This window comes from Pseudopipra pipra, chromosome 2 (assembly GCF_036250125.1).
Source record: "Pseudopipra pipra isolate bDixPip1 chromosome 2, bDixPip1.hap1, whole genome shotgun sequence".
NCBI lineage: Eukaryota > Metazoa > Chordata > Aves > Passeriformes > Pipridae > Pseudopipra > Pseudopipra pipra.
In genome coordinates, this window is record NC_087550.1 from 89,145,589 (window position 1) to 89,172,131 (window position 26,543).

Below are 26,543 nucleotides of genomic sequence, written 5' to 3' on the forward strand. Positions count from 1 at the left end.
AACCCCACCACTTTCTTGCAAACTGTCATTAAAGTTGCCCAAATTTTCCTGCAAATGGTAAAGCCTTCCAATGAACAAAGTCTGAATGAAAACTCTTCCAGCTTGTGATTAAGAAAAAAATGCATATGAAAGCAATATTGTTGTCAAAACATCTTCTTTTTCTTTTCAAAATGTGGTTGATAGCAACGATTTAAACAAATATCATTAAATAGTCTTGGCTTTCCATCACGTGTTAAATCCTCCCAAAGTCTTTAAGAAATTGAAGTTGCTGAAATTATGAGTTCTCTTTTAAGCTGATACAGAACATTATGTGCTTGAGAAGGGCCTAACTCTGTGCATTTGAAGGCTTAAATCCTCTCAAGATCAGTTTTGCTGCCCCATGTGTATTTGTACTCCTGTTGTGTGGTCAACTGTTAAAAGTATAACAGAATACCATGACCTCAGCTGATGGTAACTGTTTTTATTAAAACAAATGTGTTCATTAACCTAAACAAATGGTACAAAATCTGAACTCTCTTCAGTACATCACAGTGTGTGTGCATCAACTGAACAGATACACAAAAGATAAAGACTAAGCCTACTAACTCTTTATTGCAAGTGTGATCTTGCAGCATCACTTGGTTGCTCTTGCATTTCTTTTTTAGGATGATGGCGTTGTTGGGATTGGTTCTATTTCTTCCAAACTGACTTGATTTCTCCTGATTCATGTTTTCGAATACACTGATTCTTCCCCTGCCTCTTCCTTTAGAAGCAGTATCTGTTGCATCTGTTTATTTATTATTCATTTATTTGTAACCCTCTCTTCATTTATATCACTGATCCAGAACAAGTCTATCTCATCATGTTTTTTCTCAAGCAACTGTTGATGCCAGTCAGAATTGCTGGTCATTGTGACATTACATACAGGACAAGCACCAAGGGAGAATGCCAAGTACAACTGAAACTTTGTTGTCTGTATTTCTATAGCACATGCACTTTCATGTGTTTTGCACTGTGTCCCCCATCCCATCACCATAAATCCTGTGATAATGAATTACACATTACTGTAGTGGAGTAGGAAAGAAATAACTTGGGTTATTGTATCCACTAAATGTGTTTCATATTCCTGCTTCTTAAAACAAGTGTGTGAAATATACTTGTGTGTCCGAAAGACAGTAAAACTAAGATAAATGAGAAGATTTACTGCCTGCATTACATAAATGACTTCATCTTCTTGGTGAGACAAATATTTAATTCAGGAATATGTAATAAAAAAGTAAAAGTAATGGTTAATATTACACTCCCAGTACACCTACAGTTATGTATGATCTGTACCAGCTCAATTTTTCCCTAATAATAAACCATACTTTTGTCGCTGTTTTTCATAGTATGAAGTTACTTCTTACCTCCTAAATTTAAGTTCAGCTAACAAAAAGTTAATTACAAACAAAAATCTTTGTCATCTGTTTTTCTCTTTGCCTTTGGAATTCCTGTTTGCTGGGTTGGCTGCTTAAACCAAGCACAAAAACTGATTTAGAAATCTATTGTTCCTGTTGTTTTGGCTCATGTAATTCTATATGACTTCATGCTCCTCAACTGGACATAGTTCCTCCCCCGTCTGCTGTTACCGTGAGCTTTTTGTAATCACTGCTGTGTTTTTAAATCCCTCAACACTTTTCACATGCAAGACCACAGAGCTTCATGCATAAAAAGACCAATAATGATTGCAAGCAAACACTGTGATTTCGGAACTGGAGGGAAAGAAAAAGTTAATCAGCAATCTCAGATTTGCTTCTTTTTCTAGCATGCCCCTAGTGCCTCCACTGGCTCACTGCCTGCAGTCTGAGAAAATGCCAAAGCTGTGGGAAATGTCTGCTGTTCTCCTCAGCATTGCTTCCTCCCAGTCAGCCCCACCTCTTAGCCCTGACATGTTGAGTGACCAGATTGGTGCTGCAGCTTTACCTGAAGCCCTGCAGTAAGGCATGGTAGGTGATGTATGCTGTGGGCTTGCTCCATCCAAGCAGTGGGGATGGTTGCTAGCTTGGGGAAGCTGAAGGAACCCCAGTGAGGTTGTAGGAAATTAGGGGTTGTCCTCTTCTCCCAGGTAACAAGTCACAAGACAAGAGGAAATGGCCTCAAGTTGCATCAGGAGAGGTTTAGATTAGATATTAGAAAAAATTTCTTCACTGGCAGGATGGACAGGCCTTGGAATGTTCTGCATAGGGAAGTGGTGAAATCACCATCCCTGGAAGTGTTCAAAAGGTGTGTGGATATGGCACTTGGGGATATGGTTTAGTGATGAACATGGTGATGCTGGGTTAATGATTGGACTTGATGATCTTAGAGTTTCTTTCCAGCCTGAATGATTCCATGGGTGGTCCAGACTAGAAAGATATGGGTGCAGCAATGCTGGGGCCCTGCATTGATCCCCTTGCTGAAGCTGAGGTCACCATCACCATGGGTGGCCATCATTTGAAAAGCGTGGAAGTGGCAATGTTAGGACTCTGCTGTGATCCCCTTGGCATGCCTTTTCCAGCCCCAGTGTCCCTGGAGCTGTAGGCTCTGTTGCTCTCTGAACCCAAATGCTAATGCTAATGGTGTCTTTTCACTGTGGCTGACGTCCCTATCACCACAGGTGACCATCACTTGAAAGGCATGGAAGCAGCAATGTTGTGGCCCTGCACTGACACCCTTGACAAACATTTTCCAGCCTCAGTATCCATGGAGTTCTAGGCTGCTTTGCTCTCTGAACCCTACCCCTAACCCCAATGGCAGTTTGTCCATGTGACTGAGGTCCCCATCACTACAGGTGGTCCACATAAAAAACAAGTATGGGCAGAAGCTTTGGGTTGCTGTCATGATCCCCTTCTTATGCCTTTCCCAGCTGTGGCAGTTTGAGCCACATTAGAAATCCAAAATCCAATTTCCAAGCTTCCCCCACACCTTCCCATAATTTATCCCAACACCGAAGAGAAAACTTTCAGGCCAGAGGCTTCTGTAGGGGAAGGGGAAGTATTTACATTTATTTACACAAATAAATATACTGTACAAACTAAAAGCAACTATATATAAATATATTACACTTCTATCAGTCCCTTCGAAGCTTCTCCTTTAACTTTAGTCCAGGAAAAGCCTTTTCAGGCTGATAAGTAATCAGTCTCTCTCTCGTGGGAGTGTTCGGGGCCCCTGAACCTTCAGCTGTTTGTGGAAGTCCTTCCTTCCTCACGAAGTCCAAGAAGGTAGCTCTGAGTCCTTTCTCCTTGATCCTGTGTCATTTCTGCTGTGTGATCTCTCTCTCTCAGTTCTGTAGGCTGCTGTAGTGTAGCTTATCAACATACGCATCCTCCAAGTCAGTTTTCGGCTGCCCCTGGTCAAACCTCGGCAGGGCAGCTCCCGAGCCTCTCTCTCTCTGGCCCGTCTCCAACTTCGCCCGGGATTCCTTTCCCTAGTGCCGAGCTGCTTCGTTATCAGCCCATCCACTTGGCTCTGCTTCAGTGCTGAGCCTTGCACCACTCCCACTAAACAGTGAAGGGAAAAACAGCCCCCTTCTGCAGCCTGGCTGCAAAGGGGGGGAAAGAACAAGAGGGCCTGGTCACAAGGCCTACCTCTCTCTCTCTCTCTTGCTTACCAGTTGTTTGTGAGTCATGTCCCTCACAAACACTCACTCCAGTGCTGTCTCTAACTCTGGCCTAGGCAGAGTTGGGGGGCCGCAGGGCTCCCCTCTCCCTCCCCAGAGGGGGGAAGAAGGAGCCCAGCCACCCCCTGGCCTTCTACACCTACACGCAGCAGACACCAACAGAAACACACTGCCAACAGGTTCCGGTGCTGTGTATATATGATTTTTCACAGGAGCAAACAAAACAAGCAGTGATTAGCCCTCCAGGGAACACTGCCCTGGCACCCAATTCCCTCTGAGCCCCTGACTCTCAGGGGGGGCCAATCTTAATCCATGACACCAGCCTTGGTTTCCCTGGAAATATTGGCTCTTTTATTCTCTGAACCCTAACCCAAATGGCTTGAAGTTGTGGCAGAGGTCCCCCTCACCATAGGTCACCCACAATAAAAACGTGTGGTATCTAATCTTGGGTTCCTGCTGTGATCCCCTTGGCATGTCTTTTCCAGCCCCAGTATCCCTGGAGCTGTAGACTCCGTGGCTCTCTGAACCCCAACCCCAACACTAGTGCTTATGGCATCTTGTTGCTGGAGCTGAGGTCCCCATCACCATTGGTAGCCTAGATAAAAAAGATATAGGAGCAGAAAAGTTGGGGACTCGCCATGATCCACTTGGCATGCCTTTTCCAGCTCCAGGGTTCCTGGAGATGTGGGATCTTTTAGTCTTTAAACCCTACCACTAACCCTAATGACTTCTAGTCACTGTGGCTGAGGTCTCCATCACCGTGGGTGGACCAGATAAAAAAGATGTAGGGGCAGCAATGATGTTGGGGCCCTGTCATGATCCCCTTGGCTTGACTTTTTCATCCCCAGTGTCCTTGGAGCTCTAGGCTCTTTTACTCTCTGACCCCAACACTAATCTGAACCATATCCCTGAACAAAATTCAGGATATCTATACACCATTTTATCCATGACAGAAGGAAGGGCAGTAAGAGATATTTTTTCACTTTTATTGTCATTTCAGAGATGCATTAGGATGTATTGATGTTTAGATTGTCACTATTTAGCAATTTAAATTACCGTCTCCGGTTCAGTTTACAGAGACAGAGATATCATTTTACCTCTACTACTTTTAACAAACTGAACTTTGCAACAGTCCTCTGTCACTGTTTTTCCACATAGCACCAAATATCAAGTAGACTGTGCCCTGGGATGGTTTTCTCCCTTAAATAAAATCCAGCAAATCCTACTTTTTCAGAAATCATTTATTTTACCAGTCTATGGCTGTGTGTCTGTGCACAGCGACTCTGGGCTTCTCTAGCTATTACTTTGTCCCTTTCAGCCTGTTGATTTCTACACTGAGGGTCTCCTCCTCCATGTCGCTTCCAGCTCTTGAGAGGGTAATTATTTTTCACAGACTGCCTGGCTTCTACTGCTATGAAAGAGTCTCTTGACATCCCAGGAACAAGTAGCAGTGAGGCAATCTGTAACCAAGCCATTGCTGCCTTGGCCAAACTAGCACTCCCTCATGGCAAAGTGTATCTCTTGGATCATCTCCTCTTATTTCTTCCACTTAGTCATATACAACCTGGGTATGACAGCACTTATTCCTCTGGCTAAGCATGTAAATTCCTGTGTTCCTGGAATCTGTTGTGCCTTGTGCTAATTTCTCTGTTTAGTCTTTCTCTTTCTTTTCCATCTATTTGGTAATTCTCAGAGTTGGATAGCTTTTTTTCTTCCCTCTCCATTTCTGTGCTCCTCAGGACCCCATATGGGAACAGTGCACAGGGATATTATAAGTAATGAAAACCAGGTTCCATCATGTCAATAAGCCCAAGAACATGTGTTGGTGCAATAGTTGAGGTTTACTTTGGGTCTTTGCTTGCCAGTCAGCTTTCAACATTCAATATTTCTTAATCCCTCATCACCTTATTTTTATGTGAACCAGAGAAATTTTCTTCAGTTTTTAATTGCATGATATTCACTTAGCCAAACTGGATAACAGAATAAATAGCTAAGTCTATGGGAGTGCAGTTCTTGGATGCCAAACATCATCAGCCACAGAGCCACTTGGGTGAGTTCCTCCAAGGCAGACAGCAGAACCTGAGAGTTGCTAGAAGAAGCTGGCACATTAATTGTCCCTTATAGAAATGGTCTTATCTCCATTACATGATGCCTGAATTTCCATCTCCCCTTCCATGGACTAGGGATACTGAACAGACACACCATGCTTGTGGAGGCCTTTTGAAAGTCTCTGTTGCAAGGAACTTCCAGAACACTAAATATTTCTTGAGATTTTGTTTATTTTATTAGGATGTCTGAGGACAGCAAAATCCACCCAAATGTGGCAAGGCAGCTGCATGTAGCCCTGGTGTGGGAAATAGCTATGTAGTGAGATGAGCAATGGCTGAGACATATGGGAAATAGTCTGATCTTCAAGTCAGGAATTTCACAGCTATGCTCCAGCATTTTGAGCTGTATACATGAATCATCAGCACAATGAAACCAGAGAGTGACACCAGCTTCCCTAAAAGAGTCTCTCTCTGTATGTATAGCTGCTAGACTTGCATATTTCTGTTTATAAATACTCAGTGATAACTGACCGCAAAAATAACATGGCTTTCTCAGCAGAGAGCTCCTAAAAAAAAAGTACGTGTTCTATCTTTCATTTCTTCCTGAGTTATTCTAGACCAGACTTTTGCACCTCCAGATAAACTATTTTAACCTGAGGTTCTTGTAGTGGTGCATGTGATCAGTACATTTTCTGGATAAGAAGACAACCATGATAGAGCTTTTCTAAAGAAAGCTGTTTAACTGTGTTGATCCTTGTTAGATGGATCAAAGGACATGATGCTGTCTGAGAACTGCACTGCTATTTGTGTTTAGTTTAGTTTTCTAAGGCAGGTCAGCATATGTTACTGCATTATAAACTCACTTTGAATGTTGCAGCTGTATCCTCTAAGGGGCTGTGTTTTAAAAATGCCTGGAGTTGTAGGAGCATGAGGAAAGCTGGTGACTGCTGATGTGTACAGATGGGAGACCCAAAGCATTGCCCCACAGAGGGAAAGTCAGACAGCAACCAGTCCATACAAATGGTGATGGGCAATAAGTTGATCAGTTTTATCAGTGTAGTTGCAAGCGAGCCCAAGGATGTGCTACTGCACCTGGCCTAGACAAAGTAGTCATGGGTGAGGTGGGAAAAGAGGACATGACATGAGGGGAAGGAAAGCACTGGAGCATGGTGGGGAAAGGCCATGAAGTGGCTGCAGTGGAGGAGTGTCTGTGAGGGCATGGGGCACAAATCTGTGGAAAATAAGTGATGCTAGTTCTGCTGCTCATCAAACAGCTTGTTGTCACATGTCTTTACTCAGTGCATGCAATGAATGTGTTTGCAGCAGTGGGTAGGTACAATCTTTCCAAAGATATCAAGCCTCATTTCCTGCAGTTTTGCTCTTTTTGTGTCTGGTAAACATCTGGGTTATTTGCTGGGGATTTGCCTCATTTTGGTGACCATGGTTACAATCAGAGGCTCCCACATCTATTGTGCAAGTCACTCATACAGTAATAGCCTGATATTTAAACTTAATATAACACAGGACACCGAATCTGACAGCTTGTCTTTCTGGTTGCATACAGTGAATTGGAAATGGAAAGACTGATATAGTTTTATAATTCATGAGGTCAGATTCTCAGAATGAAGTGCAGAGATTCTGGAAGGCAAAACCAGGGGTTTCATAGTTCAAGTGTGTTTTGCATCGAGGGGATTGAGTTCTTTCTTTTCTACAAGAAGATGGAGTGCTACAGGGCAGTTAGTAACTTCAGTTACATCATCAGCCTTTCAGATTTATGGATAACAGGACTGATGAAGAAAATTGATCAGCTTCTGTGTGGGGCTGATAGCTATAGAGATCCTTGCAATGACTGCATTGATCAGCATATAGAAACTATACAGACCACTACAGATTGAAATATGGCGCTTAATGATTTTTCTTTTCTCTTTATTTACTGAACTGGTTATAATATGGTCAATATTGCCTGCACAAAGGAATATATGCAATCCAAGCATGTGACACATCCCCAAAGATTGCAGAATATTAATAGTTGTCTTCATTGATATGTTTCTTCTCTCCATAGTAGAGGGCAGTATGGTCTCAAAACCTGATAATTTTTCATCTCTTAAACAATATTCTGAGGTCTTCAATACAACTGAGACTGATATTAAAGAAAAAGTCAATGAATTATGTTAGGATTAAATAAAAAATGGTTCTTATGTGCTTACTGCAATAAACAGCTATGTTATTTTTATTACTGTGTCATTATTTGGTTAGTCAGAGCACCACGAGGCCTGAGCCTTGGGCTAGGACCCCAGCGCTCCAGACCAGGGTTGCTTGGCCAAGGTTTACGAAGCCCAGGCAGGTGAGGACATTTCACTGAAGTCTTCTAGACCTGTGTTCTGACTCCAGGTCCAGCAGGTCAGCCAGACACCGCATCTTGCCTTCCTGGGCTTGCAGTGAGGCAGTGCATGACAGCTGCTCCATGAAGCATCAAGAGGCTGTAAGAGATGCAAGGTTGCCTGGAAGGAACATGACAAGTCAGGACAAGGCACAGGAAAAACTGTCTTGTAGTTCAGTTCCAGATTGAAGTCCCTCATTAGATTGCCCTCTTCTAGACACGTGAAGGCCATCATTGCCACAAATTATAGTCCATTTCTTACTCCTTCTGCTCATGATCTGCTTATATCTGTTAATTCTTTATACCCTATTGCAAGAGAACATTAATGTAGGCAGTCACACTAAAAAGGATGTTATGGAAGGAAAGGGCAATCAACTCATTCGTGATTCAAAAGCGATCTGAGAAATCACAGAAGATTTATGTTGTCTATGATGAGCTTGCTAAACCACATAATGTGAAGATTGCAATTATTTAACTACAGTGCAATTTTTTAGCTGACCATGCTGCAGAACACCTTTTGTTACTCATGAGAATTTTTTATTTGAGGTGGAGCACGAAATAGTCATGTGAAGACATGAGTGTATGCAAGCTACCACTCATCAGAAAAAAAGGAAAATTAGTCACGTACTCATTTAGCAGTTATTTCCCCTTTTTTGGGAAATCCAAACACATGTTTTCTCTCTGTGCCTCTGTTTCTCTCATCCTCACTCTACGGAAGGAAAGAAAGCTCTGTCTAAAATGTTGTTTGGTTCTGACACAAATCTGATTGGGCAATGAGAGACAAATTTCCGCTGTGTGTTGAGCTAAACCTTATATAAGGTCCTCACTAGCAATTTCCACAATAGCTTCTTTTGTGAAAAGCTAATGGCTGAAAGACTGCAGAAACACAGGTAAGTGAATCTGATGGAAATTTGGGAATGAAAACCTCCCCTAAACCCTCAAACTGTGTAGGGCTTATGAAGATCTCTAGTTACTAAAGCAAAGGAACTGGAAATCTATAAACAAAATAACCAAGTGTTCTCATCAGGCAAAGAAACTGAGAGAGAAACTCACCTGTTACAGAGTATCCATGTGAATCATGAGGCTTGTTAATGACACTAGCACCTAGTCCAGGTGCAGCTGAGGGAGGCTACAGCTCCATACCAACGCCCTTGGAAACCCTCGCAGATAAAGCAGTAGGGGAAATGACCCATGGTTATGAAACAGTATTATTGAGAAAGAGGTTGGCTTTGTGGTGTTGCAGAGATGGCAATAAGCTGGAAATAGTTTATTGTAGTCAAACTATCAGATGCTAGATAAGTATAGCTACCAGAACAGGAAGAAATTTGGATTAAAACCATGACATAAATATGAGAGTGATAGGATAAACAGAAGATGCCCAAAGGTGAATACCTATGAATATGGCTATGTTATATTGGTAGAAATGTTTTTTTGCTTTCGGATATGATTTGAAGTAATTGCACAGTCATTTAATATTCATGATAGTGTTAGACTAATGTTAAATGTATGAGATTTCCATTTCTGTATATAAAATGGAAATGGTATGTATCACGTGCATACGTGTACTGTATTGCTCATAAATTCCTTACACAGAGCATAAATTAGTGCCTCTATGCAGCATGTTTTATATATTTTTGCCTGCGGCACACTGAGATAACACATTATCAATTGAGTAGCAGCAGCTGAAGCCTCATGGTAGAGCAGAAGCATTCAGTGATGTACAGAGAAACTTCTGGGTCCGTGCCAGGTCCATACAGGTGACGTTTATGAATGACTGGCAGCGGATAGTTTTGTTTTCCCTTAGTGTCACCATATCTGATTTTCAGGACAAGTTGTTCAGGGTTTTCCTTATCTTTTTTTTTTTAGAACAGATGTAGTAGTGTCCATGCTGAAAACTCACTTAAGCACCACCAGCAAGATGGGTGTGCATGCGATGGGAGTCGATGTTTTTGCCCCAATAAAAACATTTGCTGGAAACTTTGAAATCTTGGCTCTGGTTATAGCAGGAAGTTTGCCTGCAGCCTGATCCACACTAGCTGGCCTACTTTAGTAGCCACACTGTGGAAAATATAGTGGCACAGGATTTAGTGAAGGCCATATAACCTTGGGAGACACCTGAGGTGGTGGTTTCAGAGAACCAATATCTCTTCTGATGCATTTTTGCTCCTGTGTTCACCCAAGCTACTGCACTACAGCTCACTTGAAGCAGCTGACCCTTGCCTCAGTCACATCTTATTGCAGAATAAGCAGAACTAGATTTTCCCACCCTTAGCTGTTGCACTGAAAAGCTGTGGGGACAGAGCAGCATCTTGTGGTATGCTATTTTCATCTCCTGGATTGAAAGGGATGGGACAGAAGTGATATCTGTGCCAAGCCAGATGCTCTGGTTTCACCAAGTCAGCCTCCATAAACTAGGGATGAAGACCCCTTTCTGCTCACTAAGGGTGAACTAAAGCTCCCCAGGTCTGGATTAAGGAAAAGAACATTTAACTCTTAAGATAATACTGACTATTTTCATTATATCATTTGTCTTGTAATAAACTTCCTTGTAGATTTCAAAAGACTTTCCCTTGACCTTCTTCCAATTTGCTGTGGAAAAAAATGCGTGGGCTCTTCTTTGTCCTGGTGACGTGCACAGCAGGTGCCTCTGCTTTCAGATTCCAGCAAGTCAAAAGCATGGGTAAGGGCATACTTTTTTTCTTTCTGTCTCCCTCACCCTTCTGTTCAATGTGCCTCTCTGACAGTAATGTAAAAATGTCTCTGATTATATAGAAAACTGCCCAGATCACACCGTGTTTTTCAAACACTACTACGAATTGCATGGAGAACCTGTGGTTCTGAAGTGCCCTTCCCCCAGTTACAAACATTTGGATTTTTCTGCCTTGACTCCTAATATCACATGGCATAAAAACGGTTCAAAAACCATGATATCAGGAAGAGACGAAGATTCAAGAATCTGGGCAAAAGAAAATGCACTCTGGTTTTTACCAGTGATGCTAGAAGATTCAGGAGTATATATCTGCACGAAAAGGTGAGTATTTAAAAGAAAATCCAGTGAAACAACAAGCTTACTATGTCTTAAACGCATTAGCTTGATTTGAAACTCCAGTTATATTCAGAGCATTTCTGGGTAAGATCCTTTCCTCACTGACATTACTAGAGAAAAAATGTGGAAGGTCAGAATCTTAAGTGCATTATGTGTCTCCTGCAACTACATATACTGAAAGCTGGATAAATTGTGAAATGGGATTGCTGCTTTGGCTATGATGTCATGGGAAAACAGTGTATATAGAATTTGTTCTGGCTTACCTATGAGCCAGTCAGTGCTATGGCAAGTGGGACATGCTGCAGGCAGGGGATTTTGCAGGATGCAAATAGCCTTGGTGTACTTCAGGTTGCCCTATGAAACATATACTAAGACACTGTGGCTCTGCAGTGGCTTCCTTCTTTCGTCTTCCTTGTCCCTGGTCTTCATTTTGTTTCTCCTTCCCATTTTAAACCAGAATTTGATTGCCTTGGTATTACTGGAAGACCTTTACCAAGACTCGATGTGTATTTACTAGATTGATAACAGACTTACGAGATTGCAGTGGGTGGAGACTTCAGGCATGGCTTTTTTCAGCTCTGTTGGTCGTTTTTTTTCTGAGTGTTTACAATTTGACAGCCCAGTGTACCATTTCAAAAGAGGTACCAGGGTCTGGATTTGTTGGGGACTGAAGAAGGCAAAACCCCCCATCACCCTTGAAGCCTGAACTCCAGAAGGTGTCCCAGGTCTCTGTCCCCTCCAAGCTCCTCCAGCCAGCCAGCCTCCCAGTACATCCCTGGCATCTTGCTCTGGGGTTTATAGCGGAGAACATATCTCCACATCCCTGCAGCTGCTTGTGTAAAGCACGGTTTCCTTGCTGGCAAGACACACCTTGTGAATGATGTGTGTCAAAAGAAGAAGCGATGGAGAGGCAGAACTCCAGTGGAGAAATCATGCTCAGCATATTGGGTTGGCCTTTCCACATGTCTCAGCGGCGAGAAATGGTGGGGCAGAAGAGAAGACACTGATAGTGAGGCCAAAGCAATAAAAGGTTGTAAATATTGTTCTAGATCAGAGTAGTGCCTGAGACCTTCAAGGGTGTTTTTAAATCCCCTCTTTGTACTATTCTGGCTTAGTTTGTCAATATATAATACTATGGCAGTGTTACTAATACCTACAGTAAAATGCTCTGAAACACGTTTGAAAAAGACATGCAAGATCCAGTACATAACTTCATTGCTAACACTACTGCAGGACTAATAGAGTACAAGCAAATTGTATTCCCTTGGCAAATCAGCCTATGGGAAAGCTATCAGATTTTTTTTTCAACACTGCAAAATGAGGGTAGAAGCAAACTATCAGAGATCTCTGCTTCTGTGAAGCTAGTATTTTGGATTTGGGCATCCAGCCTTTAAGTGAGAGATGACCACAGTGCCCTGGCAGCAGTGCCAGTCTGTCTGCTTGCAGCCCACAGCTGCTCTCCTGGAGGTGGCAGTCGAACCTCCTGGCTTTGTTGGCCCGTTCAAGGATCAGTCACTGCCCTGGGTAGAGGCACCTCCAAGGCAGGGCTTCAGAGGTTGTGGAGGACAGAATTTAAGCATCTGTCTTCCCAAGTTTGGTCCTCCTTGGGTCTGGAAGTGATTGTCACTTGGGGCCTGAATGAATACTGCAAACCTTTCAAAGCCAGAATGCCTTCTTTTCTACACAATATGATATGTACTCACAGAAACGCCTGTGGTTGTGCAATAGTGACTGCAGATGTTTTTCAATACATGCTTTAAGGTTTTTATTTCATCATTAGGGTTTTCATAGTCAGGATCTTTTCCAAGGAAATGGTGGAGGCTTCATGACACACCTGCTACTGTTCAGGTGAAAAAATTAAACAAATGCTGTAGTCTAAGGGTGCACAGGAAACTTGGTGTACAAAAAAAGAAAAGACCGAATGTCCAAGGCAGACATGTGTCAACCACATGTTTAGATTGTGCCAAAAGAACAGTACCAGTGATTTTTCCAGCATCCCTCCTGGTATGATCTCAGACCTGGCCTCCTAGAAACTGCTAAGGAAAGAAATGGAGCCAGGAGGAAACCTTGAGTGTCACTCAAGTTCCCTGTGTCACTGGTGAGTGCTCACCTCTCCCTCCTCTGTCTGCAGGAACTCCTCCTACTGCGTAGAAGTCTCCATCCACCTCACAGTCGTGGAGAAAACAGCTGCTCAGGAGATTGCCTATCCCCAGGTCCTCTTCACTTTCACTTCTGGAAAGATCGTTTGTCCTGACCTGTGGGATTTTTCACCAAATAGGACAAGCCTAGAGCTCAAGTGGTACAAGGTAGAACTTTCACCTTCTTTTTGTGCATAGCCTAGTTCCAATTTAGCACATAAATCTCCACTTTATGTCTCTCCTGAACATCATGTTGGTTAAGTCATGAGCACAATGTAATATACTGGGAATTTTGGGGCAGATGTATATATTTTAAGAAAGGTTCTCTTGGGTGGATTCAGCACAGGGTGAAGTGTTCCACATGTTGTATGCTCTAACAGGCAGTGCAACTATATATAAGGATAGATTACTTACCCAACTCCAGGGTTTGCCACTTGAGATCAGGCTCTTCCCTTTGGCACTGTGCTTCTTTTTATGGCTCTTGTAGTGGATCCCATAAAGTAGGACCTCCCAGGGGTGCTTCCTCCCTTTTCAGATGGGGTAGCTTTCATTAAACAACTGGAATACAGTGTTTGGAAATACTAGGTTAATTACAAAATGCTTACTTAGAGTGTTCTCTAGCCTAAATTACCAGTTTGTGGCTTTTCAAGCATGGTTTTGCCTCTAAGGTCAAATATCTTTCAATTCATCATCCTCCTCTGTACGATTTCTCACTGGAGAGCAGGGGATCCTTCTTGTATTTTCATAGTACCTTGGTTAACTTTTATTTATGCTTCACTATGTTTGCATGCTCTGCCTTGTGCAGCTGTTGTCTTACCGTGGGATGCAATACATAGGCTGGCTTCCTACAGCAGTGCCTAGGTTGTGATTGGTACCACACCAGTAAAATGGTGCTGCTCAGGATTCCCTTCATAAGTGGGATATGAGCCACTTTATCTAAGCAAAAGGCTGCCCCCCTCAATATGGTTCTCATTACAACTGTCTGAAAGAGCTACCCTGCCTTCATGGAGCAGGAACATCATTGCTCCTTAGAAGGGCTCCAACATTTGTATGAAGACAGCCTTAGGGATACAGAACAGGAATTTATAACAGTTTATGAGGTATACAGGGTAAGTAACAGCTATGTGAAAATCTTTATGATTACTAGTATTTGTCTTCAAAGAACACCTTAGAATATTAGTCTTACGAGGTCATATATGGAAAGTGATACAATTGTGAAAACCCTCATGGGTACTAAAATGGTTTTGTCTTAGAAGAATATCTTGGCTGATTGCTCTTAAGAGGACTCAGAAAAGAGAGTGTTATACCTTTTCCATCTTAAAATGCGCTTTTTATTGAAGAACTATGTACACACATTGTAAGTAGATTAAAATAATGGTTCTTCACGTTTCACATAGTGCCACGGAGCATTTTAGAGATAGATACACATTAAAAGAACTTTCCCTTTGGTAGGAAAGTGGAAGTGCTCAAATTTCCCAGTGATATTTAATAACAGAGAGATAGGGATAAGTAATTTTGTTTTGGACCTACACAGGACGTAACCATATCTGAGTCATAATGCCACTTGCTGTCCTTTCTCCAGGATGCCCTGCCTTTGGAAGACAACAATGAGAAATTTGTCATTCTGAAAGGTTCAAATTCTCTGATCATGACGCCTGTGCTACCAACAGATGCTGGCTATTACACTTGCAAGATGTCATTTCCATTTGAAGGTGTGATGTATGAAATCACCAGGACAATTCAGCTGGAGACTGTTGGTAAATATAACATTAGATGATTAGAGATGTGAAGCACCTCTTGGACAAGGAAAGGCTGAGACAACTGTGTTTGTTCAACCTGGAAAAGAAAAGCCTTCAGGGTGACCTAATTGAGGCCTTCCAGTACCTAAAGGGGGCTTACAAGAAAGATGGAGAGGGACTTTTTACAAGAGCATTTAGTGATAGGACAAGGGAGAATGCCTTCTAACTGAAAAAGGACAGGCTGAGATTAGATATTAGGAGAAAGTTCTTTTCTATGAGTGCGGTGAGGCACTGGAATAAGTTGCCCAGAGAAGTTGTGGATGCCCCATCCCTGGAAGTGTTCAAGGCCAGGTTGGATGGAGCTCTGAGCAAACTGGTCTAGTGAAACATGTCCCTGCCCATGGCAGGGGGGTTGGAACTAGATGATCTTTAAGGCCCTTTCCAATCCAAACCATTCTGTGATTCTATGATTCAAGGATTGACACCTTAAAACATTACATCACTTAAGGAGACCTCTTCTTTGCTAATGAAACTCGGGAGAGGAGGTCATGCTCTATCTCTTAGGCATGCCAAGGGAATGGGGACACCGTGAGTGCTGCGCTGGCACTGATGGGTCTCCCACAGCAACCCTGGCACGACAGGGGTCGTTCCTGCCAGTACCTGTGTTTTTTAAATCGAGTAATTATGTCTTGGGGGCTTGGGGGTGTCACTGCAAATGACTGCAGAGAGGTTAGGAGTTAAAGCACTTCATAGTTGCTTAGGGCGAGAACAAAATGCTGTTTCGCGGAGGGGTGAAGGCGGCGGGGGGGAGGAAGGGACGTGGCGCTGCTGCGCCGAGCGGCCAGCAGGGGGCGGGCGTGCCATGAATTCCTTTTGCTGCATCCTTCGGGATCGGGATGAGAACGGGATCCTGTCTCCACAAACACGGGTCTCTGGGCTTGAGACGGGAATGTCTCTTTTAGCCAATGGGTTTAACAATCAAATGTTTTCGTGGCAGACAACAGGTGTTGAACGAAGTGTCACGTTTCTAGTTCTGGGGCCGTGCCCACGTTTGCTCTTGCGTTAGCACTGACTGTTCTCTTTCTAACTTCAGAACGAGAGAAAAGAATTACCCCAATAATTGTGTATCCAACGCAAAAGACAACATCAACTGTTCTTGGTAAGGCCTAACATTATTCTTGGAAACACCTAATCAGATAAAAATTAGAGCAGGTCCTCTTACGGTGTAATTTGTTGGCGTAAATTGTTGTAGTTTCTTTGATGTCTATTATCTTACCTGAGAGTCAGTGCTGGTGTAGTTTTTGTTTCTTACTGTCTACAACCAGATGCTGTCTTCGAGGTAGGAGAAACTGCAGAAGTGCTATAGATTTTAGTCCCTTACAAAGCAATAAAAGCATGTTTGCACCATTAGCTCAGCTGCCCACAGTTCCCTCTTCACTAAGAACTTTTCTTTTTCATATTTCCTCAAATTGGTCTGGTTATCTGGTAGCTTTGAATGAGCCATCTAGCTCTTTTGAAAAGAGACCTTTTTTCATTGGTTTTTACTGTTTGAACAAGACAGTTTTTAGTTAGCAAGTACCTTGATAGGATCTCAATTTTTGTTTGAAGATTACATTATGACAACAAATGTCTGTTGCATTTCCTCCTCCTAGACAATGCCAGTCACATTTTACACTAAACTTTCTTAACTTGGGTACTATATGCACAGCTCTGTCCTATGATATTGTTAGTTTTCCCTGCTACTTTTCTTTCCATCATTGTACCCCACCAAGTTTTGGGGTTGCTTTTTTTTGTTTGTTTTGGTTTGGTCTTTTGTTCATTGTTGGTTTTGTGTTTTGTTTTGTTTCCTGTCTACCTCCATGTAGTGTTTTGTGTTCCTTTTATCACCATCTGCGCAGGTATAATAATAACATTGTTTGCATTATTGAGCCCTATGTTTTCCATTGATCCACACCAGCCTGGAGTCTCTTTATCCTTAACTCTGAGTCACAATAACTTTATCAAAATTTCAGCATTTTTGCACAATCACTTTATCCCCAGAGGTCCCACCTTGAGCTGAATGCTCTTGCCCACAACATCTCCAAGAAAGCCATACTTTTGGTTAATGCAATTGCTCCAGAGGGGTAAATCACATGGTGCCCTTTGGGCTGCAGTACATCAGAAAGAGCAAGGCTGCAGGGACAGAGCTTTGCCTCCTGAGGAATGTGTCTAGAGCAAGAGTTGCTAACTCTTGCAATTGGAAAATGATTTGGTTAGCACTGGGAAGGACTGACAAACTGAAGGGGCTTTCTGCCAAGGGGTAGGGGATCATAAGTAATCTGGGGATTAACTTCAGTTTTGAATGTAGTGGTGCTTGCCATGTGTGGGAACCTGATCTCCCACTGGAGTTGTTGGCTTTCACGAGAAGAAAAAGTAGCTCTTCACGTGTATCCAAATTGTTTTTCAATCTTTGTTTTTTTGACAGGCTCCAAGATGACTCTTCCATGCAAAGTGTTTGTTGGGCTGAGCAGCCATGTCCAAACCGATGTGGAATGGCTGGCAAATGACACCAGTGTTGATGTGGTTTATAAACAAAGCAGAGTTACAGAGGGAGAACGACAGTAAGTCTGGCTGAAAGTGCTTCCTTGTGCTTGTTGTTTTAACCTGCAGTGCAAGAGGGGCTCTTGGTGCAACTGAATGCCAGGTAATGAAATGGGGTAGAGACAGATCTGAAGAAAAGGTGAGAGCACTTTCCCAAGGAATTTCTGGCTATGGATTAGGGTTTAGCATGGGTCAGGGACCATTTCCAACAGAGTTTGAGGATGTGGCATCTGTATTTTGAGGGACAAGAGTGTTTAACAGTTATGGATGTGAGGTGGTTTTGGCCATTTGTGGCCACCAGTGCCAGATAATAACCTGGTCATGCTGCAGCCAGAGGTAACGTGGTCACTCAGCCATATACCCAAGTGTCATGGTTTGAGATAGCCCCAAAATCCAATTCCCTAGTTCCATCCCCCCTCCCACATCTCAACCCAATGTGAGATGGGCTTTTCCAGACAAAACACACACCAGACTCAAAGTGGGGGAAAGGTAATATATTACAATGACTGTACAGATAAATATAACATCACATTATACACATGATCACAAACTATCTCTACCATGACATATAGTATTTACAAGGATCAGATCTCTTCTCTCCTCCAAATAAAAGTCCAGGAGGGAAAGAAGGACAGATCCCTTCCAGTTCTTAAGCAGCAGCAGCATCTTCTGAGGCAGCAGGTTTCTTTCTGTCTTCTCCACATGCAGCAGCTGATTGCTGGCTTTCTTCCAGCACTCACGAGGGAGGTATCAAATTCCCTCGGCCCCATCGCCTCAACCGAGGGGTCTTCCGTGGGCTTCGTAACCCCAGACAAGGTCGTATCACCACGTCATATCACGAAGACACAGGGGGGTCTTCGTGACTGTCTGGTATCTCCAGGAGACTCAGCTCCTTGCTTGCAGGGCCTTTGTGCCACTGCCTCTCAGGCTGCCACCGTGGCAGCAGTGCAAGGGGGGGGAGAACCAAGGTCACTCCCCCCTGCATTCCATCTGGCCATCCCGGTCCAGCTCCCGGGACGCTCTGAGCTTCTCAGCTCCTCTCTGTAAGTGCTGTAGCACTCCAAGGCTCTTTCAAGTAAGAGTCCATCATCTTCCTCCTTCCAGGAGGTCTCAAAGGAGTTTGAGGGGCTGGTACAGTCTTACCCCAAACTCTGTCTCTCAGCTGCTGGCTCTCTTTCTCCTGGCTCTGTCTTCCAGGAGTCTTCTCTGCGGTGCTGCATGTTTCTGTTGCTCCTTCAGTTCAGGTCCTTATCTCCTGGCTCTCTGCCACCGTTTCTCTGGTCAGTCCCGGCTGCTGTTCTGTGCCCATGGAGAAAACATTCTCTCGGCATAACTACAGGCACCTAGCCCAGCTTTATGCTGTTCCAGGTCCCTGCAGCCCCCCAGCCAGGGGCTGGGAGGGGGCCAGAGGTCCCAAGGGGCACAGAGCCCCTACCTCGTGGCTCACAACATGGCCACCTCTTCTACAACAACCAAAACTACCACTCATCTCTTCCGGTCTGGTTGTGAGATGTTGACATTTCTGCAGGAGCGCCCATTGGGTAGAATTTCAAAACTTCCAGGGGTTTCCACCCCTTGGGGTCTACCACTTCTCTTAGCCTCTGGGGGAAAACAAGATTCAAACCACGACACCAAGCCTTTAGGTGTTTTCCCATCCCATGATTGGCAGCATTAGTTTATAATCTTGTTTATATGGATAAGTGAAAATGCATTAAACCTGTGGTCAGGAACCATAAAATATCTCTGCAGGCTTTAGGATAGAGCACACATGTACTTTCTTACTTGGACTTTAAAAATTACTTTGATTATGACTATCACTATCATTATTGCTGTTACATATTATTATGGAATTGCACAAGGACAGTGACTATGACAGCTAAGGTTCATGTAGAACCCACAGTGTGTGAGACACTCCAGTTCTACTGGAAGCCCCCATTATGGCAGCATGGCAAAACAGCTCAAATACCACCAGGAAAATAAATGCCCTGCAGAAGTCTCTGGCAAAGAGCCTACTGCCATGTTCCTGCCTTCTTGTGGTACAGTCGGAATTCCATTGCCATGGTGCAGTGCAGACTCATGATCAGATCATTAAAGAGCAGCTGGACAACTGCTCCAGAAATGACTAAAAGATACCAAGGGACAATGTTTGACTGCAGCTAGAAAACCATTTTCAGAGAGTTGTACTCATGAAACAATAATGTTGAAATAAGCTGGAAATTTCTTAGACAGTTTCTTGTATGGAGGTCTTGGCTCAGGACATGTGATAGACAGGAATGGTGGTTCAGTTTTCTGAGAGAGCATTTGCAGGTTTGTGTTCTCCATATGTCCTCTTCCATCTGGTAGTAATAATTAATTTCAGAAATGAATAGGTGACCAGAAAGAAGGAATTAGGTCCTTCCCCAATGCTGTGTAGAGAGCTTAAAGATATACGGAATTCTACTTGCCTTTCTTCCTTCCCATTTATTATTTTTGAAAGACAACTTCAGATCCTTTTTCCTGTAGGGTCCAAAAAGTGCAGGATGAGTACTGCCCACTCAACTAGTTAGCAGAACTAGTACTGCCCACTCAACTAGTACTGAGACTCAACTAGTTAGCAGAACTGGACTGGGAGACATCATGTGTCCTTGAATGCTGTGTGGCTAGTTCAGAAATGAGCCAATATCCAATACATTTTCTTGTGCTTCTTAGAATGAACATATTAAATAGAGAAAAGATAGCTTATAAAAGTATTGAACACTAAATTTTTCTTATTTTTTTCTAGAGAAATTGTAGAAAATGGTGAAAACTTCATTGAAGTACCATTGATTTTTGATTCTGTTGAAGAAATGGACTTTTACACAGACTTTACCTGTCTAGCCCAGAACAGATATGGATACCAAGTACTGCCAACAAGGGTCAAGCAGGAAGGTAGCTGTTTTCACTGCTTATTTTGGATAATTGTTATTATTATTCTAATGCTGACATATCATCCAAGCCTTTTATACTGTCAGAGATAGTGCCAGAATGAATTATTGCCTGGGGAAAGTCTAGTTGACTCTTTCACCTGTAGTCTTTGATATAGTTTGTTCACAAAATGCACCTTCTATGGGTTATTTACTGACATTTTATGCAGGGGTACAGATCCAGCTGTCCTGGTATATCTGTTTATTGAATAGGACTCCAATTTAGATACACTTTGTGAAATGATGTTTTCAGTGAGACTACTGGCAAATTCCCTTTGGGTGTAGGAGGGCCAGAGCTCCTGCAGTTTCTCAACTAGTAGGGAAAAAAAAGACAATAACAGAATTAATTACTTGAGTGTTCCTTTTCCTCATGCACAGACTGCCACCAAAATAACAAGAAGTATAAATTATGATGGGTGTTATTATTTTGGCTCCTAGTGAGGGGAAGAGAAGACTTAAGCTCAGTGTAATTAATATTGCAGCATGATATTGCAGCATGACCACTGGCCAAGAACATGCTGTAAAATCAATGTGAAGCAACGCTAATTGTTTCTTTGGATGAGGTTGATGAATCACGAAATCTTGCTCAAACTGTCTTAGAAAGGCACATTTAAAACTTCATTATGAGTTATAACTTACTCCAGCATTCTATGATGAGGGATTTGTACTCATTTTGCTGGATGTGCTGGCCTTGTCTTCCATGAGCTGCATAGGTATCACTCACTACAAAGGAGGCAATCCATGTACTGGTATATGCTGGAATAATCAAAAATAGTCTGGACAGACACTGGTGTTGGAAACTGGTGACCAACTGGTGTTGGCTTGATCATTACTAATTTATAAGCCACTCTGTAGGAGAAAATTATTCACACAGCTTGCGGGTAGACTAGCTGTTATGTACTCCTGCTCCATGCAGTGCTTTTACTTCCGTCTTGGAATGTCTCTGCTTTTAACAAATCAATTCGTGTGCCACAAATCAAGTGGCACACAGCCACTCTGATCAGGGGTTGGGAAGAGTCAGCTGTATGCAAAGGATTGATCTTTAAATTCTCACCCTCTGTTGTTCTCGAATTCTTCCTCCCATCTTCATAAACACATTTCCCAGAGTGTTCAATCAACAGACCTCTTCCTTTCACAGGTGCATAAGCTGTGCTGGAAGGTTAACTTGCATACGTCCTTTTTCTTGTGATTTCTCCTCTTCCTCCTTGAACTTAGAGAACTATATTCCTGAGAGTTTTTTGTTTGTTTGTTTTTAAAATATTAATATTTATTCTTTACCTTTTCAGCTGTTGGCTTGTCCTGGTACATTGCAATGATTCCCATTGCATTGGCCTGTGTGATCGTGGGAGGGATATGCTGGAAGCGGAGAGACGATAAAGGATATAGCATAGCAAAGGTTTAAATTCTGCCTGGTTCTCCAGCTGCCAACAGAACAAAAAATCACCATGGCTATCTTTCACGTGAGGCACAGAGAGCATTTCAGACCTGATATACTGCATTCCCAGCAGACAGATATGTATCAGCTCTTTCCCTCTTCTCCAAGTCTTCTATGATCTGATGAAGTTAAGAATATAAGTTTCCATTTTTATACTGCCTAGATGCAGGAAACCTGATTCTATTATTTTGCAGCTAGGGTGCAATCTGTAGGATTTTGGAACACAGAATACTGGGATCGTGCTCTGGATATGGGAAAGGTAGGGAAAGGGAGGTGCTCTTACCCTTCGTAATTTCAATAAACTTACTGGTTTTTTGTACAAAAGGAAAGGAAATCCCCTAGAAGACCCATTTGTTTTCCCTTTTCCAGAGCCAAATGCAGTTGTCATGGCAACTGTATATCTATGAATTTCTCCATAAAAAACCTAATTTTTTTCACCATTTGGATTATTCTTTACTTAAATGGACTGTCTCAGAATATTCCTCCCCCAGAGAAAACTACATCTGCACAACAGATAATTGTACATTGGAGTATTCAGTTCTGTTTTATCTACTAATATGTCATATCTAGAGATTCATAGTCAGCTGTAACATGTTGTTATCTTTGCCAAGGAAAGAATTTGTGTTTTGAGAGTCATTTGACTAATAAAAACTTTCATTCCTGGAAGTAGTTGGACAGATTGCCAGTAGTAATATACAGTCTCACCCTTTTGTGCCTCCAACCCTTTCTGTGACCAGTCTGGTGTAGCTTCAAATTGTGTCCTTTAAATTGCAGTATGCAAATTGACTACTCATGATACAAAACACTGCCTGTTAGGTTAATCTAACTGGATTCTAGTCTTGGCATAAATCAGAAGGGAGTAATAAATAATCAGTGACCATGCTGTACTTTGAGAGTCAGAAGGAGTAAAATGACTTGGTTACTTCCTCTTCAAAGAGACACCACTTATAATAGCTGAGAAATAGGTACATGACACATAATGTGTATTATCTTCATCTGTATGGGAGGGAAGAGAAACTGCCTTAAAGGACTACATTGTTACAGAGCCGTAACTGACGCCTCTCACAGACTCTGAAGATAAAGCTTTTTGTTCATGTAAATCATCCCCGAGGTTTTTCAAACTCTGCAGGAAAGAAATCAGGAAAAACACTGGCTCCAAAGAAACAAATGGTAAAAAACTAGGGAAATGAACAGCTCATGTCCAACTGGGAGAGGCCATAATATAATTCCTTTCCACCATCTCTTATAGCTGGCTCTGAGTTAGTCCAATAAATATTTGGAAAAACTTCAAAGAGTAGGATGTGACTTGAGTTATGAAACCTTTATTATCTACTAGCAGAAACCTTCGCAAGTAATGAGATTTAAGCCAAAGCCTCCCTTTAAATATTCTAAGGCATGGAGATTAGAGTTCTGACACAGTCTGAGTCAAGAGCAACCAAAGAAGATCACAGAATTTACTGTTTCCAAGCACAGAATGTCAGCTATGATGATAAAGACTACATGTATTTTATGGGCAGATGGGAAAAAGCTGTCTGCAAGTGTGGAAACCAGTCAATCCACTTGGATATCTGTTCTTTGAAGGAAGAAAGCTATAGATGAACTGACCAATGCTGGAAGGAACATGAAAAATATTTTAGGAACATCAGGAATACTCATTATTTTCAAGCAATCACTAGTCTGTAGCTAGAGAATAAATTTTGTTTGTCAGTAAGTGTAACATTTCAAAATGTGATTTGTTCTTCCTTTCCATCTGTATCCTCCAAGAGTAGTGTAGTAACACATCCAGCTATAGGTACAGGTTGGATTTCACCAAGTAGTGGAAAAGAAGTATGTGGAGTATTGATGCCATAAGAAAGTTAAACACCTCAGATCATCCTCCAAACTAGAGCAGAAGAAAGAAATGTGAATGTGTAAGCATAAAGAGAATAGATGTTACTCAGTGGCACCTTGAATACAAAAGGAATGTATAGAAACAAAGGCTTATCTTTTATGAAGTGATATTTGCTTCTCTAACTGTTGGTCTAGCAATATTCTGAAGGCTTTCCTCATAAGCAGACGTTCAAGTGAACTATATTATGTAGATATTTTACAGTAGGCTTAAATAAGTGGTCTACGTAATGTAAATGCTTTACATTTCTTTGTATCATTATACACAAGGGCAACATTGTTTTTGAAAATGTTATGTGAAAAATGAAAAACAAATAAACCCCAAAACAATATACTAGTGTGTGAGTTGCGTGTAAAGAAAGATATGAGATATGAGATGGGACTTTGAGGGTGGCAGCACTTTCCTGGAGAGGTGTGATTTTTCCAGTGCTCTGCTGCAGAGGGACTTGTCCCCTGGAGGCACAGTCACCCCTGCTCTGTGGGGTTGCAGGATGAGCTCCATTCTTCAGCTGCTTCTCTCACCTTGTGACTGTGCCTGGTCACACCAAAGGAGGACTGTCCTGATGGGCCAAGCTCTGTTCCTGACTGCCACCATGTTCATGACTGTCCTTGCTCTGCAGTCCCCCAAGTTTTGGGCTCACTCTGGGCAGGTGGCACTGGGTGGTCTTTCTCTGCCTACCAGCTGTCTTCTGTTCACCTACTGGCTTCTGTGGGGAGACTTCTGGTTACAGACTGTCACTGTAGGGATGTGAATTTAGCATGTGCTTCCCAGGTGGGGGAATCTGTCTTGTTCAGCTTCCCAAAATGCTCCCCAAGATTTTTGTCTCCTTTTTTTCATTCGAAATTAGAGAACTCCATTTATCACTGTACTTTAGGTAGGTGTCAGAGACTGAAATGGTTAATGATTTATGCATTCCAGGAGTTTGCAGGCTTTGACTTTTGCCCTAAAAAGGCAAGGAGATACCCCAGATGGACAGTTGAGCCCATATCCTCAGTGCTAAGCCCTAAAAAGGCAAGAAGATACCTCAGATGGGCTAAGCCCTAAAAAAGCAAGAAGATACCTCAGGTGGGAAATCGAGCCCATCCCTCCCTCCAGTGCTAAGCCCTAAAAAGGCAAACAACTCCTCATCCCAGGGAGGTGCAAAAGCATGCTGAGGGTATATAAACTGACTGGTGACTTTGGGAATTTGGGTTCTCCTTCTCCCCCACCGCCTGCGAATCAAGACCATCACTCTTAAGCATCGCTGGATCCAGTGGGCGGTGACTATATCCATTTCTTTTGCACTCTCAGCTTCTCTTTTCCCTTACTCTCATCCTGTTTCTCCTCTCCCCTAAACAGTTTCTCCCCCCAAAAAAGTTATCTCTATGTTGCATTGTTTTATGACAACACCCAAAACGCGAGCATACTTGTTGATACAAAATTGTTAAAATAAACTTTGTTTTCAGACACCGATTATTCAGTGTTGTTTCACTTTAATCCACCCCAAGGGAATTATTGATAAAAACCTGAGTTACCCCCCCTCCCCTTTTCCTGAGGCGGGTCGTAACAGTAGGTCCATTCTGGAAGTTCATAGTCGTTAGTCTTGACGTATTTTGAGAAGGCAATGTCCTGAATCTAAGGCAAATCAAAACTGAGGACTTAGTTTTACTGGTTTATAATCAGACTCGAAAAGAAATACAGTATTAGGGAACACCACATCAAGGATCCAGGGCTCTGCACTCCAATGTTTCTCTTTTGAAAAATTAAGGATGTAAGGAGGACAAGGCCACCTTGTTCCTGGAACTACATGGGTTTATAGCATTTTTCAAAGACCTTGTCTATCTGCAACAACTTCAAAGGCACACTCACAAAGAAGAGACTGACGTACTGTGGTCTTGGCATGACTTAGCATCCAGGACAGAGGCTGCTCATGCAAGTAGTTCTTTTCAAGAAAAAAGTTCAGTTAACAATTATTTTCTTGTTTTATTCTTGTTTTATTTATTGATATCAGCTATCAATCTAAATAGGTAGCATAACTAGCATTTGACCAGTGTAGCACATAAAAACCCTTGAATATAAATTGAAGAGCATCAAATAATTAGACCTGCTTGTTCCCAAACAAAGCCCTTAAATAAATGTGAGAGCAAGTGGAAACAAGGACTGGACCTGCACACAGAATTGATCTTGGCCAATTAAGACAAGAAGCTTATATTTTTTTATTCTAGTAGCTGGAGAGGGAAGATGTTCATGCAAGAGGGCAAGGACCATGTGAAATAGCATTGCCAGGAATAGTGCTTTAAGTATGAGAACAGCTAATTAAAGGATTTTTGGTTATTCTGATTGAAGTCTGCAAAGCATGAGGCCCAGCAGAGCAAAACAAAGTAAGAAATAGGTCTTATATTTTGGAGCTAAGAACTCCCTGTCTACCCATAACATTGTAGCCACTAAAGATAGCCCAGGATGTGGTGCCTCTCATCCAGCCTTCATGTGGCCAAAAGGAATACAGCTAGCCATTGATGTTTCCTCTCCAATCACTGTAGGAAGAGTTCTCTCTGGTGCCTAAAATAAGTGGGATGAATTGCACCTCAGAACTGCCTGTCTTTTTCCACCAGTTTATGACAAAGTGAGAAGAAACCACCATGCATTACAGGAACGATTGGTTGTGGATAGCTGTATTTCAGGTTATCAGAGGCTATAAAAAGAAACAGACAAGCCCAGAGACACCCCTTCAGTAGTCAAAGCTGCTGGGCTT

General features: G+C 42.4%; 1 protein-coding gene across 1 annotated transcript; it reads left to right on the forward strand.

The window, feature by feature from the left end:
* Positions 1-3,647: 3,647 nt before the first annotated feature.
* IL1R2 (interleukin 1 receptor type 2) lies at positions 3,648-24,143 on the forward strand. Its single transcript, XM_064646348.1, has 9 exons — positions 3,648-8,934; positions 10,597-10,724; positions 10,817-11,075; positions 13,222-13,396; positions 14,811-14,985; positions 16,061-16,126; positions 17,432-17,567; positions 20,309-20,454; positions 21,776-24,143. The coding sequence occupies exons 2-9, from the start codon at positions 10,646-10,648 to the stop codon at positions 21,889-21,891; spliced, it is 1,152 nt and encodes a 383-aa protein (XP_064502418.1). The 5' UTR covers positions 3,648-8,934; positions 10,597-10,645; the 3' UTR covers positions 21,892-24,143.
* The last annotated feature ends 2,400 nt before the right edge of the window (positions 24,144-26,543 follow it).